General features: G+C 42.5%; 1 protein-coding gene across 2 annotated transcripts; it reads right to left on the bottom strand.

The window, feature by feature from the left end:
* Positions 1-8075: 8075 nt before the first annotated feature.
* Positions 8076-15725, bottom strand: hmmr (hyaluronan-mediated motility receptor (RHAMM)). Of its 2 annotated transcripts, none has more exons than XM_029257581.1 (20): positions 15603-15725; positions 15308-15406; positions 14058-14125; positions 13687-13764; positions 13226-13414; positions 13013-13099; positions 12786-12897; positions 12629-12694; positions 12479-12552; positions 12261-12334; positions 11863-12146; positions 11516-11664; positions 11109-11323; positions 10641-10757; positions 10403-10537; positions 9778-10104; positions 9599-9671; positions 9262-9438; positions 8858-9008; positions 8076-8641 (listed from the first exon to the last, which is right to left on the bottom strand). In XM_029257581.1, the coding sequence occupies exons 1-20, from the start codon at positions 15646-15648 to the stop codon at positions 8634-8636; spliced, it is 2529 nt and encodes an 842-aa protein (XP_029113414.1). In that variant the 5' UTR covers positions 15649-15725; the 3' UTR covers positions 8076-8633. The 2 variants fall into 2 exon arrangements, with proteins under 2 accessions (XP_029113414.1, XP_018611880.2); XM_018756364.2 differs by having other exon boundaries at positions 11109-11281.
* Positions 15726-16755: the final 1030 nt, after the last annotated feature.

Below are 16755 nucleotides of genomic sequence, written 5' to 3'. Positions count from 1 at the left end.
ATAGACAGATAATGAAATTCATTATATGTTTAAATCTGCAGAGCAGGTTAATGAGTTCAGCAAGACTATGGAATTTAACAAGACGTCAAGAAAACGCAAAACAATAAGGACACTGACTAAAGAAGGACACATACCGATATTTTACAAACACGTCTACATTTCAGATGAAGGACTGAGGTCCGGAGCAGTGACTTTGCGGAAACTCTTGTGTGGTTGGTTCTCCTGCATTTTCTTGAAATTGTTCGGCTGTTTATGAGCAGTCAACATCTCCTTAAAAAGGTGAACTCAAGAACTTGCATACGTGAATAAACCGTTTCAGTGTAGTTTACTGAAATGTTTACCTCTCTAAGGAATGTTGAGTTTATTTATTTAGTTGACAAGTTTCTCCAGAGCAACTTACAATGTTAAGTTACCTGCAATTTTTTTACCTGTCTACTGTCACAACAGGCCGAGAGAACCGGGACAGAAAGACCCAAGTGCGGAGTCATTCGTCTGGAGTCAGAGGATCAGGCAAGTTGTTCTCGGTATTGGGGACAGGCGGAGGGTCGGCCGATCGGCGGTCGGGGTCAGAACGGGTATCCATGGGCGAGGTCAGGAGATGAAGTGAAGAGTCGGTCGAACGGCGATCGGAGTTGAAACGAAGATCCGCGTGGATGTGGTCGAGAAACAAAGCTAGGGGTCAAAAGTGTAGAACGTGAACTGAGAACTGGAGGTGCGTATGAGCAAGGAGTAAGAAGAAGGACGGTTGTCCCTGACGAGATTCTGCAAAAGGTATGGGAGCTAGGAGGGTCTTTTAAAGGGTGAGCGGTTAATCAGGTGTTGTCAGTTGAGTTGTGAGTGTGGACGTGACATCTAAACAGCCGCTTCATTTTTACTGCAGTAGTTCAGGGTAGTGCTTTGGGCAAGGGCACTGTAGGAGGAAGTGGGATTTGAACCTGCAACCTTTAGGGTGCAGGGGCAGCAGCCCAACCACTTCACCACCTGAACATACCGTATACCGTGCATGTATGAGAAATACATTTAAGGAAAGAAGCGAACACATCGGCAACTAAAGACAGCAGGTTTAATGGAACAATTTGCCCCCATGGGCTGATCTCAGACTCGGGTCCCCATCGCTCATCCGCGAAATCACTGGGCCGCAGCCTAACTGTGTGCCACTTCATCTAGCGGAGGTAGAACTTCGACATGAGACAGAGGAGACAAAAGGTTAGCTGGGTTCAGCGATATGCTAATTTCGAAGATGTCACTTTTACGTAGTTGGCAGTAAGACAAAAATTCTGACTTTCACACACACACATCAGTTGGCAGCACTGTGCAGTTGTCATGTTTCCCTAGCTGTCGTCCAGTCTTGTCTAAACACTCTGTCATTGTGATGGGCCTCTCTGCATTTTCTTCCGAGCTGGAAGCGGCAAAATAAATGACACACACACACGCGCACAGACACACACACACACACACACACACGCAAAGTGTATAAGAGAAAGAGCAAAGAGACCGAAAGAGAAGCACAATAGCTGCTCATACAAGTCAACTTAATCAATCAACATTGTCAGAATTAATCAGTTGCTCTAACATCTGATCGTTCGCAGCAAGAAAGTCTGCACAGGACTTTACTCATTATACCTGAGCAGTGTGTGTCTCTGCAAGGGGACAACAAGACAGGGAGTGTCTTAATTTCTGGTGCTTGCGGAAGAGACAGGGTGACAGGGCTTTTGGGGGGTCAAGGCAGAGGTCGCAGCGGGATTAGCGCCTGCCACTGCTCCGACAGGAGAGGTCCGACACCAGGAGACCCTGTCGCGGCTGAAAGCAAGCTAGTGGCACGTCGTGGCAGCTGACGCACGCCCGCGGGGGGGTCCTCGGCCCAGCAAACGACAATCTGAAGCGGTCGTTTTTTTTGTCCGCCTTTGGCCCATCACCAGCAGCAGGACAGCTCAGAATAAAGCCTCCTTGTACAGGTTCCCGGAGCGGAGCTCATTATTATCCCACCTTACATGCCCGCTCATATTCAGGGCCTTGATCTCAAACATGGGAAGTGTGCATTGTCACTTTTTCCCTTAACAAGGCCAGCTTAAGGACTCTCTCAAAGGGGATCTTTTTAATTAACGGGGCATTGATCTCCCTCATTCACCAAAGGTGACCCGAAATGAGAAGGCAGAGAGTTACACGGCGTCGGCAAGCGGGAGAAGAGTCGCCAGCGCTGGAATACGTCTGACATCTAGTGGCGTTTCCGCGGCCCGCATGCCCGTAAAGGAGGGCCTTCAGGGATCTCGAGATGCTCAGCTGATTTCATTCAACGAAATGGAAATATGGAAAAACTCATCCGGAGGTCAGACTGCGTATGAATGTAACACAACCCTTTAATATTAGAATTCACGTAACACTTTGTAATTTAGCAAAAATGTCTGTCCTTCCTTGTCAAGCAATGAGTAATGAGAGCAGAAAAGAAAATGCTTATGTATTTAAGGATATGCATTTAATCTAAATCCCATTATATTGTGGCAAAGGGCATATATAACATTTTTTGGGATTCTAGACAAGTACAGTATCTGTTTACCCATTTAGCTGGTACTTTTCTCCAAAGTATCTCACAATATTAAGCTACTTAGAAAAAAATGACTGTTTATTCAGCTGGGTAATTTTTACTGCATCAGTTCAGGATTAAGTACCTCTTCCACCACTACAGTACCTGCTGGCCCGAATAACAGCTTAGCGAATCACAATTATAATTTTGAAAAACGCTAAGATTTAATTTACAGTTAATTTTTTGTTCCGCTTAAATACTTAATCAGTTTGAACACCATCAATGAACAGAACAGACACACAGTGGCATTACTGAAAAATGTGCTGTTTCTCAACTTCTATGAAGTGGAGAAATTCTATTGTTGTGCTGGGACTCAAAATTCATGACTAATGAGAGACGTAGCCGTTGGTATAATGATGCTGGTATAATTTGTGATGTAACATTGTCCTTGAAATTAGTCAAATGAATTCAGACTTTGTCTAGGAAATACACTATGAAATATACGTTATTATACAACAAAAACACATTTAAAAACATGTTTATTTTTTTAGCCATATTTTCATTTTTATTAATTTAATTATGCGATATTACCATATTACCCGCCAGAAAGAAGGCGACAGGACCATGCACTCCACCACATATTAACATTAATATGTGTACACAGATACACTGGAATTAATTAGGGTTAGCAACAGGAATATGGAACAAAAATGATCGGGAGCGTAACTGTCGTCTGCAGTTGTTGCTGTACCGATATGACATAACTATGGTAATTATACTTCTGACATTCTCAGAACATGGTCCTCATTGAAAGTGTACAAAGCTCTGGTTATTGGAATATTCCTCAGGTGAACTTGTCTAACCCTCCTCTATAAATTGCGTCATTATCTGTAACAACTTCTTTATAGTCCTGGGAGCCATTTCGGCCAAAATGCTGCTATTTTACCACAACCACAATACATTTCTCAGGAGGAAAAGGATATAGGTGCCTTTAATGCCCTTAAATTGTTGCTAAGACTCAACTGTCTTACTGGGTTATTTGAAATATCGTAAGTATCTGTCACCCAAATGAATTATGCTGTCAACATTATTAAAAATGTAACACTGTTTGAATGCCATATCCATTTGGCACTCAGCCCTTGCAATTATCAACAAATCAGTGCAAATAACTCTTGACTATTTATATTCTCGTTGCCTTTTAGTGCCACAATTAATAGGACAAACAGTGACTTTAACAGTCGGCGTGAGTGATAATCATACATGTATTTTAACCCTCCTCCCAAAAAACATTTACATAAATACTACTCAAAATGTTTTAGAAGTGGTTTATGATGTAACAAAGGACTTTATGATGACACTTTTCAAAGCAAAGAATATTTAATTTGATTATCTTTCAAGAGTTTTACATAGGAGTCTTTTCTAATGAAAATGGTACGTGTCACGAGGAAGGGGGTGAGGGTACGATTACGTAATCTTGCCCAAGGGAGGCATCCACTTTAACCTAAGTTATTTTCAATGTCACACGCTTTTTGATGTTCCTTGCATTGAAGCGGCTGTTTAGAAGTACGTTCTCCTTGGTGCTCGACATTATACGCTTCCCAGTGTAGTTTTCCCTAGGTGGTTGAAGTCAGACAGCCAGCCTTGGCAAGAATGTTTTAAAAAAAAACATTCAAATTCCCAGACAGTCTCTCGCTCCATGTCTTTTGTGTCAAATTCCCCAGGACGTTCGCTGTTGTTCCTGCTTGATGTGTTGATCGTGTCTAATGGTACGCACACTGATGAATGTCGAGACTTTAAGGAGTCTCATTTTCATTTTAAGACTTAACTGATTCATTTTGTTCGTTTACACTTATCCAAAACAGCATTTAAAAAAAAAAAAAATTCTTATTGAAAAAGCTTGATATATTTAGGTTTCACCCCTTTCATAGAAGGAATATAGTGTATCAGGGCCCTTTCCAGACAAGGCCCTGTCCTTAACCACCACACGACCTGCCGTCTAATATTCAGTGCACTTTAGGTTGAATCTACACCATCAAACATTCCTACTCTTCACTAAGTCTTCACTCAAAGCAGTTTACTGTATTTATGTCACGCCCCCCTCAGTGCAACGAGGATCACCTGCTGCGGATCAGGGGATGGGTGCATAAACGGGCGACTCTAAGCACAAGAAGACGCGGAATCTTGCTTCAGCCCTGCTCATTACCTCGCCTGCCTTTCCCATTCCACCCGTCCTCTACCCTGTTCTCCCGTTTCCTCTGCTAGTCTTTAAAGAACTCAACGGTTTCTACGATCTTCTACCCGTTTCCTGGATTATGGCTTTTGGATTGTCCTCAGGATCACGTCTGTACGTCAGCGACCCTTTGCTTGGTTCTTGACTACGGTTCCTGGATTCTCCTATTAAACTCCAGTGCTCTGCACTTTGGTCCAACGGCTTCCTTCCGGTGTGACACCATGGCAATCTAACCAGCTGGATATTTTAATAGAGTAATAGCAAGGATACGTACTGTTGGAATCGACCATATTCACTTTGTTCACTTTTGGTTTATTCGAGTTTTCAATAACAAGGTACAATAAGCTTAAAAACTTAGTTTATTAGTTCTCACCAGATGTTACCCATCATGGTGCACACACTTGCATGTCTCTCAGCTGGTAACATAGAGGTTAGAGCTGCTGCTTTTGGACCCAAAGGCTGCAGGTTTGAATGCTTCCTTTGACTCTAGTACTCTTAACTAAGATATTTCTCATTAAAAATTGCTCCAGTAAAAATTACCCAGCTGTACAAATGGGCAAGTAATTACAGGTAGATGAACGGTGTAGGTTCCTTTGGAGAAAAGTGTCAGCTAAATGAATAAATGTTATCTCCTTACACCAGACACAAAGAACTTCTGGGATCTTCTTCAGCCACTTCTAGTAGAGCGGAATTTCACCAGCAGCAGAAACAATCTGTCCCAGAAACTCACAATGAACAGAAACCAGGACGTGTCACAGACAAATGAATATGCAGAGATGAATACCATGTGAAGAATAAAGAAAAAGTACATCAAAAAGTAAAACATAAATCATAATGTAATAATCAAAAGTAAATCATAGTAAGAGCAATAATTACATAAGAGAAATAGGTAAACTCCAACAGCACCTTGCTGTAGGGCATTAGAGAAGCTGCCCAGAGCTGGAACCAGCAACCTTCATGTTACAAGCGGCTATGTCACCAAGCGCCTCTGGAGCCCATGCATCAAATTCTCACATCTACACAACTAACCAACAACCGCTCGTCCCGAGCGGGGTCATGGCGAGCCAGAGCCTTACCCGGCAACACAGGGTGCGAGGCTGAAGGGGGAGGGGACGCACCCGGGATGGGATGCCAGTCCGTCGCAAGGCACCCCAAGAGGGACTCAAACCCCAGACCCGCCACACATCGGGCACTGGCTGAACCCGCCACACCACTGCGCCCCCCAAATCTATACAGTATTAACATATTTCACTGGTTGAAATGCATAAAATCAAGGAGAAAGTAACCGGAGGCCACACCACCGCTGGTTACTCAGCAACAGGCTGTTCTGCCCTTTTCGACTCCCTCCCTCCACAGAAAGCGTAAGGGCTCCATAGGAACCTGGAAAATAATGGACATCATGCACAGTGCGGTAGAAACGTGCTCTCACAATTCATGTGACCACCCTGCCGTGGAGACCCTCTGCAGTTCACATCTGTGTTAATTAGTATGTGCGTGTGTGTGTAATTGACCAAAAGTGTGAAGAACAGGACTGGTAGGTCTGCTGGACGCCAGATAGCATAGAAACTGATGAAACAGAATCTGGCAAATGTAGAATCAGGTCAAATATCTGCAGGGAACTGGAAAAATTGGGTCTAGTTATGTGATAATTGCTCACGTGATGATTCAGCTCGAAGCGTTGCCTGTGCACCAAAGATGGAACGTGACCATTAATTGCAATAAGACAATGTAAATACACACACACACACATTGTCAGAACCGCTTGTCCCATACGGGGTCACGGGGAACCGGAGCCTACCCGGCAACACAGGGCGTAAGGCCGGAAGGGGAGGGGGACACACCCAGGACGGGACGCCAGTCCGCCGCAAGGCACCCCAAGCGGGACTCGAACCCCAGACCCACCCGAGAGCAGGACTGTGGCCCAACCCACTGCGCCACCGCGCCCCCTATATGTAAATATAATTCAGGAAAGGAATACATGTATGCATATTTTCTGTTCTGTGGCAGGGCACCCAGTGCTTTTAGCTGGTCCAATAAGTCCATTAGAATAAAGACTTACAGTGTGTCATTTTGAAGGAGGCCAAAGAACAAGTATTAGTCTTGTTTCAAGAATTGCCATAGGGAACAATAGAGGTTCAACTGTTACAGCTCTGCATCGCCCTCTGCTGGACCCTGCTTACATTACACATACGGCATTGCACTACATTAACACTCAAGTCCTGCATTATAGGTAAGAAAAACATGACTACACACCTTTTCTGTATCTGTTTGAATTCCTGGATCTAATCTTACAGCTGTGTGAGCTGAATCTCCGAATAAAGTGTGACAGCAGATGTGCCAGTTACATGTATCTAGGAAACTCATTCACACCTCCCAGTTAACAGCATCTTTTTCCATAAACATTTGAATGTTATTTGTGTATTACTCACCCATCTCCATTCTTTATCATTTGGTCTGGCAAAGGCTTTATATGATGCCCATTTATATGGTGCACATGCTTAGATGGAGCTAAAAGAGGGGGAGGGGAAAAAAAAAAAAAAAAAAAAAGTTTCCTAGAAAACTTGGATTGACTTTTTGATTATATAATGAACTGTAACAGTCATGCATTAAAGCTGAAATAAAACATTTAGGCCAGCAATTACTTTGAGATTGGTATTTTTATGATAGTCCCTTGGTGAAGATTCAGCAGGAAGGTTCATTCACTTTTTTTTTGCACAGGTGTAGCATAGATACATACTGCTTGTTGTTAGGGGCACATCTGAAGTATAGAATACTTTAAATATTGTGTACAGTATCTTCCCCCCACCCCCTCACTAAACACCTTTGGTTATTGCAAATTACCAACGGCTACACAGAAAACCCCAGAGGTAGCACACTCATACCACATTAACATGCCAGATGAAGAGTAATGAATTGGTTTGGGATCCTCAATGGAGCTTCATGGTACATACCCTTTTATTCACATAGAAATAACATAAAACTGAGAAAGACCAACCTTCGTTTCCCCCCCACCATTTCACATTTGACTTGTTCCATTGCATTTCTATGAAATGTAGCAAATGCTTTTCTCCAAAGTAACATGCATGAATAAAGGCATAAAGGTACAGTAAACATTTGACTAGTGTGCTTTGGCTAGCCACCTCCTAAATGAATCAATATAAACTTGCATGATAACTGTATAATTAAACCCCACACAGAGGACAACACAAATTATATATTAAATCAGTTTAATTTAAAATTTGATTTTGTAATTGCCAAAAGAATAAAATAAACAATTTATAAACATTTTGTCTATCAGAAAAAAATTAAGTGATTTGTTGCCTGGTAACCAAAAAAGTAGATGCCACCCCCAATAAAACAACCTTTCAGAAAAGGGGTTAGAGACACTACAAAAACAGGATGTGTTCATATGAAAATAGTATATTTCACATTCAGGTTACAATGTCACAATAGTTCTCACAATATGTGAATGTTTGGTAAGGAAATGGTCATAATTAACACTAATCAAAGCTAAACTTACAGGTGACCACCTGCCTGCACAAACTAGTGAGATTTAAGTCTTATGTAACATGATTTCCAAATCCAGGCTCAATACATAATCATGAGACTTCAATGACTTCAGATGCACACTGCCATTACTTCTGGAAACATTTCACCCTTATACAAAACACCACTAACATGAAAACAAGCACTTTCATATCCACACACCCTGACAGGTGTGACTCATTCATTGCTACAGTTTCTCCAAACACAACCGCTAAACTCAACTGTCCACCACACCACTGAAGTGTTCAGCCCCAGCCTGTCCAATTGAAACATTCAGCCCAGGACACAGTTCCACAGAAGGGATTCCAGAGTTGTTGCAGGAGTCTTGTGTACTTTTCAGTTTCCTGAAAGGGGAGGAAAGGGAGAAGCGGGGGAAGAAAACTTCGAAATTTCACACAAGAATGGTTCTGGACATGTTTATGGAGGTCATGAAACAGGTCACAAAGATGGCTAACTGCAGAATTTGAATTGAATTTTCCTGCTGGGATTAATAAAAGACCATGTTATCATAAAAGTATGATGTGATCCCATCATATTCATCAATGTGAAACCATTCTCACCTTCCCTGAGCACTTCAGAGGGCTGCTGGTTCTCCTTGCTCTCATGTCTGAAGGCTTTGCTTCGGTCAAATTTGCGTGGCGCACCCAGTGCCTTTAGCTGGTCCAACTCCTTCTTCTGCTTTGTGATTTGAGTCTTCTGTTTTGACACTTCCTGCAAGTTGATAAGATTTTATACACAGATTACAGATTCTATAAAAACTTCACAAGCTAAGTCATGAATAAAGTGAGGGACATCTGTATTAATTTTACATGGATTGCGATGTAGTTGATTAAAACAAAAAATGTTCCAATACAATTTTTAATCCCTAATGGAAGTTGTGGACCCAGTGTAATTATTTCAGTTGCAATAAATTGTATAACATCTGTATGAGAAATGCTCAAAAATGTAGGACACGAGGTATTACCTGCTTTAGAGAAATGTTCTCCTCTTTCAGTTTCACGATATGTTTGATCTTCTGTCGCTGATTCTGGTGACCGAGGAGACGGGCATAAGCGTCTGCCAGACGATTCAACTCTTCCTGTGTGGCGCCGTTTTCATTCATCAGGGCGTCCCGTTCGGCTGCAAAGTTATCTAGCTGTTCCTGAAGGAAAGAGAATGTTAAAGGTGAACCAGCTGAATCTATACAATTTCAGCCTCATAAATGGAGACCATATCATTAGAAAAGGAAAAAAAAAGAAAAAAAAATTGTTTGAATACTTTATTTCACCCTACCCACACAACTATATCATCAAAATTCTTACTTGGAAAGGTTTGACTTTGGCGTAGAGTTCTTCATATCTTTCTTTCCAAAGATTTTCTGCCATGGATGCAACACTGAAAGGAATTGAATGTTAAACTGGGATTATGAAGATTTGACATGGAACAATCTTAAATACAATGAAATTGTGATTTACTCCCCAAATGACAGATCAGGTCTCACCTCTTCTGGAGCTCTGCTGCATGTTGCTTCTGGAGGTCCAGTTTCTCCTCTTCCATCTGCCTTTTGATGTCCTGTTTCTCCTGCTCCAAGTGCTCTACCTGGACACGGAGCTCTTTTATTTCCTCAACACATATGTCCAGTGATTCATCCTTCTGCAATTGCCGCTCCAATCGTTCTTGTTCCAGCAATTGTTGAAGTTCCTTTTTCTCCTTCCTCTCCTGTTCCACCTGATCTTTAAGATGGTTCACCTCCATGTTGTGACCCTGGGAAGCTTTCTTCAGCTCTGCACCCCTTTCATCCAATTTAGTTTGAGCATCCAACAAGACCCTAGAAAGCATAACCAGGTCACTACACGGATAACAAACCAAGAAAAGGGCACCCTTTAATAAATATTAAAATACAGTAAACAAGCTGTTGAAAGCTTAGCTTTTGAAAGTCTTAGTTTAACTGCTGTTCCTTCAAGGCAAGTTAATATTTATTCAGCGGAATAAACAAACATAACAACAAACAAAAATAAACAAACAAACAAAAATAAACAGACAAACTACACTACAAAATACTTAGTTTGCATTGTAAAGCCTGTCTAAGGGAGATGATATCCCAAATTAGATTTTTATAAACCTACTTGGTATACTCCTCTTTGGCCATGTCTTGTGACCCATGGCATTTCTCTAACTCTTGGGTCACCTTCTTCACCTCTTCTTCTAGCTCCTGGCATCGATCCTTGAAGTTTTGCAACTCACTCATCGATTTCTTGTTGCTGCAGGGTATGGTCACTTGTCATAGCACCCCAGCATGGGGAACAAATGGTTTTACCTTATATGTGACACAAAGTAGGTAAAGCACAAAGTTTTACCCATTACCTCTCCAGCTCTGAGGCCAGTTCACCAATCTTTCTTAAGTACACGCTGTGCTCCTCTTCCAGTTTCCTCATTTCCAGCAGGTGACGCTCTTCCAAACTTGCCAGTTCCGTATCCTTTCTGTTAGGGGCACATGGGTAATTCCCACCTCAGCTGTTGAAAAGCTCCTTATGAAGAATACCTCCATAAAATCTATCATTAACTGAATAATTAAAAAATCTCCACCAACTAGACTTCGAAAGTCAGGATAACCTACTTTGACAAAAAATTATGTAAACTGGTTCTACAAATATCATTTCTGCCCTGTGACGCTGGGTAAGGCTTCAGCTTGCTGCAACAATGTATTGATGGACCAAGTCTGTACACCTATCAGGCATAAATGACTGATAGTTTTAAGTTTAAAGGAAATTCATATAAGGCCAGCTACATAACACTGATCCTTTAGAAACCCACTATTTTCCAGCTGCTGACCTCTCAAGAGTAGCCTGAACATTCTTCAGTTCTTGCACCAGTTCCTGGTTTTCCTGCTCCAAGCGTTGAATTGCCTCCTCATCACGCTGCTCCTGAGCCTCCAGCTGTGAAAGCTCATCTAGTGCCTCCTCCAGCTCCGCCTCTAACTGACGACGTTCTGTCTCCATCTCACTCTGTAAACGCTCGGTGAAAGCCATCAGTGAGCTTGACCGCAACTGGGGAGGGCAGACAGCAGGTTTGTTGCAGGACAACAGGAATGTGTGACACACACAGGTGTGGTAAGTTCAACACTAAAACATGCCAATGTACAGCAGACAAAAACCCCTTGAACTACACTAAACCCAGTAAACCAAAATGCCTGAAAATGGCTTTGATGTGCAGCCCAAAACACAAACATCAGGGGTCACCTTCTCCTCCTCCAACAGTTCTTTCAGGGCTGCGTGAGACTGTAGAAGTTGCTTGTGTGCCTCGTTGTCACTCCTCCTCTTTTCCTGCAGTGAACATATTTCTGCTTTAAGCTCCTCCACCCTCCTCAGGCCTTCTTCCTGTGTCCTTCCTAAACAGAAGGATGATTTAGTTCAGCTCATCCTGGATGACAGTAGAAAAATTGTATAGCGCTCAAAATGTTTCAAAAAGTTCATTATGCAACTGCATAAATACTACACCATTCAATCCAATTGCATATTTAGGAATAAATATTTGTACTATGTGACAAGATCCTGGAACTTCAGAAAAAAGTGCAATAAAGTTGTACCTCTTTCCTGCTCCAGGACCACACACCTCTCTCCAAGGAGAGCAACTCTCTGGTCCAGTTCCTCCTCAGTACGCCGCAGTACATCCCTCAACCTGGCCAGCTCTTGCTCCTGCTGCCCCACTGCACTCTTGGAAATTTGCAGCTCCAGAGTACACTGTTCTAGCTGCTTCTCCTTCTCTTGACATGCATCCTTGGAGTCTTGGAGCTCCTGTTTCTTAACCTCAAGATCATTCTGGCATTCCAAAAGCTCTTGAACATGCTGCTCTAGCTGTTTCTCAAGCTCTCTGTACAATATTAAAAGATTCAAGAAGCTTAGAGTAAGCCTTTATACATTTTTATAGATACCAAAGACTAATGCTAGTTGTACTGGATTACAGGCCAAGGAGACAAGTTCTTACTCAAGTCTGACCAATGATTCCACAACTTTACTGTCAGTGTCAGATGACTTTTCTTGTAACTTCAAACGCAGACACTATGGAAGACAAAAGTGACAGTGTAAGATATTCAGAATCAGAACGAGCTTTATTGCCAAGTATGTTCACACATACAAGGAATTTGTCTTGCACTTTAAGACATATTTTAGTATTTAAGAATAGGTATAAAGAGCAAAGCAAACCTGTATCTCCTCATTGGCTGTATCCAGATAAGCCTGCAGCACCTTAATCTCTTCTCGCAGTTCCTGGATGACAGCTGGGGGGGTTGGGTGTCAATGAGTTTGTAGAAGTTGAGAAACATAAGCAAAATAGACAGATACATGCCACCTTACCATGCAACTTATCCATTTCATTCTCCAGCTCCTCATTATGACCTTTAATTTCATGGTACAGGTTATCTGTGGGGGGGAGGGAAAAAAGTTAAACATCACACATCTCATCACTGAGAACTTACAGTTTTACCCCCAATATACAGCAAGTTCTGCTTACCCAGGTCCCTGTTTCTCTCCTGTAGGGCTCCCAGATTGGCATGGGAGGCCTCCAGATCTGATTGTAAGACTTTCACCTGTCCTTCTGAGCTGATCTGAAGGTAGCTCAACTCCTGCAAAAATGCAACAACACTTAAAGTGGCTTTGGGTAAAATTACATTTTAGAATGACATTCAGTGGGTGGATCATTTTTAGAAGTCTAAAGGTCACCTATATGCTTTTACCAACCTTATCCTTGGCATCTAGTTTATTTCTTGCTTCAATGAGCTCTAAAGAGAGAGAATTTATCCTCTTTTTTGAGGCATCTGCAGAAACCTGTAAATCAACATTGCAAATGGCTTAACTTTCAGTTCTTTGTTTTGGCTTTGCTGCAACCATGTCTCCGATAAATTCTATTCAAAGCAGGAGCAAAATCACATTTCTGTTACACACAAGCAATACCTTGTTTTTCAAGAATTCGTTGACTTTCTTTAACTCTCCCAGCTGTCTCTCTAAAGAAGCCACATTGGCAGACAAGCCTGTTTTCTCCCGCACAGCTGCCAACAGCTTTGCTTCCATCTTTCTCATTTCCTCTTCCAGTGCCTGCAGCCTGCGGTCCTGCTCTCCTCGATGCTGAACCAGGGAGCGGATCTAAAGGGCAGAAGGAAGGTCAAAAGTGTGAGGGGTATTCCAAAGTTAAAGCATGTCACAATGTACTCAACTAAAGCCTTCCCTTCTGACCTCAACATATAACTTTTCTAGAGAGAATGATCTGAACACCTAACACATGGGCTCCTCTAATGTCACCACTGCATTTCTCTCACTGAAAACAGATAAATATAAAGCATACTCACCTGACAAGCATATTGAACGATCAAATTAAACTAGAGCTGTACAGGGGCTCGGGGTGAAAATACACCTACCTCCTGCTCCAACAATTTTTGATGTTTAAAGGTCACCCTCGAACTGCTTTTCTCTCTCTTTACACTTGATCCATCAACCTGACGGAAGAGACAATACAGCAATCTCGCATCTCATTTGTATAAACATTTATGCTGCTATGTGTGTAGAACATTGGGTCATATGGTGGAAAGTAAACTATGCTTTAGAATCACGCATTGCATCCAAGTCTTTGTTGATGTAATGCACATATTGTATTTTCTGTAATATGTACATCACATTGGAGAAAAGTGCTTGCTAAATGAATAAATGTAACATAACCCAAGGACACACTGCACAGTCAAAAGATGCTGCCCAATGATGAGTGCAGCACTTTAAAAACAGGTAAACTGACCAGGCCATCTGCAGACATCGTCCGACGTATGGGAGACATTAAGGAATCTGCCATAGATTGCCCAGCACCTGAAATATATGTATAAATCAAGCATGTGTGTCATCACTTAGCTGACACTTTAACCATTTATAATGTTACATTTGTACATTAAGCTTTTTAAAAACTATTTACTCACTCGTGGAGCTGGGCAATTTTCAGTGGGGCAACAGAGAGCAAATATCCTTAAGTAAGAGTGCTATAGAGGGATGGCAATGATACTAATCAGGTACACCACCCAATTGCACAGTCTGCCTACTGCAAAAATTATGGAAATTGTTACATTCCCATTCCACATAATCTGTTGTTCTTCACTCCTGTCAATGGGAAAGCTACAACAACTGTGGAGAGAGTCAAAAGTGCCAAGTTTCTTGGTATGCACCTGACAGGGAATCTCTCCTGAACTCAACACCACCTGCCAAGCTAATAAGGCCCAGCAGTACCTCCACTTCCTACAGAGGAAGAAGAGAGCCAGATACTCCCCTTCCCATCCTCACCACCTTCTACAGGGGGACAATAGAGAGCGGCCTGACCTGCTGACCGCAAGATTCTACAGCGAGTTGTAAGAACGGAAGAAAAGATCATCGGAGTCTGTCTACCCACCATCGAGACCTCACACAACAACAACCGCTGCACCTGCAAAGCCGCCAGCATTGTGGCCGACCAAACTTTTCGCCCTTTTGCCATCTCGCAGAAGGTTAGAGGAGTATCCGTGCCACCACCAGCAGACGCCGCAAATTTCTTCCAGGAGGCAGTTAGATTACTCAACACCCTGCTGCTTCCCAACACTCACCCAGCACACTCAAACAGCTAACCCAGCATAACTCCATACACTGCAAACCACCTTCAGTACAGGCCTCTTTTTTGTTTTGTCCTGTAACCCCATTCTGTGTTTTGCATTTCGTTGCAATGAAAAACATTTCGTTCCACTGCATACAAGAAGATGTATAGACTCTAGAGGAATGACAACAAAAACAACCTGAACTTGAAGTGACTTGAACCTACAGCTCAAATAAGAGCCGTTCAAGACTCGAGACGTGAACGGTGAAGGTTGTTGGTCCGAATCCCATCCTGTGAGGCCCATTTCGCACAAACTCAGCTTGAATTACTACAAGACTGCTATAAAATTGGGAGAAAAGAGCAAGTACTTAGTTTACTACTGTCTAGACAGGGAATAAATGTGATTAAAAAAGTGAGTAAGCAAGCGGTGGTACCCGGCTTGGTGGCCTTGAAGCGCTCGGCCCTGTGGAAGGACGCTGCCCCCTTCAACTCGCCATTCTTCACCTCATAGGTGCCCGGCGGCGGGGCGCAGCCTAAAACACAATTCAAACCACTATCAGCTACATGGCCCAGTAGTAAGTATTCTAATATTAAGCAATTACACGCGTAAAGAAAACTAGAAAGTCTTTAGAAAAGCGCGAAGTACTAACTCCGGCGTTACTAGCTATGCTAATCGTATCTGTACCTCACAAACTAAATTCATTTCACTGCCTGTATAATATAACTTACCGACGTGTTCATTGAATCGTTTAATCGGAGCTCTTGGAAACGACATCGCCCACGCCAAGGAAAGGGTTATAAAGCGAAAACTGGGTTTGAGAAGATCAGTGCTTGGTACGGCGGTGAGTGGTGGAATTCAGACAGCGCATACACCAAAACATAAGCGAGACAAAAAAAAAAAAAACTTTCAAAATTAACCCGCTGAAATTTTAAACAGAAGGTCGCATCCAATCGGCGGTCCGCCTCCTCGAAAATCGAAAATTGTGGCCAATCGGAGATTCGAATGGTTGAAACAATTGGGTGGTTTGAATGCGGATCCACCAATCGTGAGGCAACGTGAGATCACTGAAGACCCGCCCAGTATTTAAAGGTCCACTTTCGTTTTAAGAGAGATACTTGTGGTTCGGAGGAATATGGATTGTTTAGCAGCGGTTGTTTATAAAGTTTAAGCGGGTTTCGTCCTTATTACTGTTTGTTGTTGTCTACGGAGGGTGGTCTGTGTTCTATAGAGGCACTTTTTTCCAGGTGATGCCAGGAGACTGAATGAACTGATCGACAAGACTGCCTCTCTTCTGGAAGTTGGTGTGCACTCTGGAGGGGGGTGATACTGAGAAGGGCTCTGTCTGTACAAACTCCTGGCCACCCTGGATCATCACCCAGGCTAAACAGAAGAACACATTCAACAGTAGACTGGTCCACTTGTGCTGTCCCAAGGGGCACTCCTGGAGGTCATTCCTCCCAATGGCCATTAGGCTTTATAGCTCATCCTTCTCCCAGTACAATATTTTAATAATGAATTATTTGTACACTTCATATCAATATGATATTTATAATGCAGTGTCTTTTGCCACTGCTCTGCTGTATTTGTGCTGCTGAAGCCTGGCTTGTGCAATTTCCTTTGTTATTAATACAGCTTCCATGTTTATCATAAATGGATATTGCCTAGAAATCAATCAATGCAGCACTTTCAAATTATTTTGCATGAAGCCTGTTCAATGATAGACAGTAATGTTTAGTTGGAAAAGATGTCTATAACAAGCTCTGATTAAAGTAGAAGTGAAAGAGCTCCAAAAAGAAAAAAAAAACACAGTGGAGCTAAATGGCTGCAACTGTCCACCCCAGCACAGAAGCATGGTCAGCTCAGGCCTGCTATGGAATTCTA

This window comes from Scleropages formosus, chromosome 13 (genome assembly GCF_900964775.1).
Source record: "Scleropages formosus chromosome 13, fSclFor1.1, whole genome shotgun sequence".
NCBI lineage: Eukaryota > Metazoa > Chordata > Actinopteri > Osteoglossiformes > Osteoglossidae > Scleropages > Scleropages formosus.
Note: the sequence above shows the minus strand (reverse complement) of the source record. Positions and strands in the feature narration are given on the sequence as shown.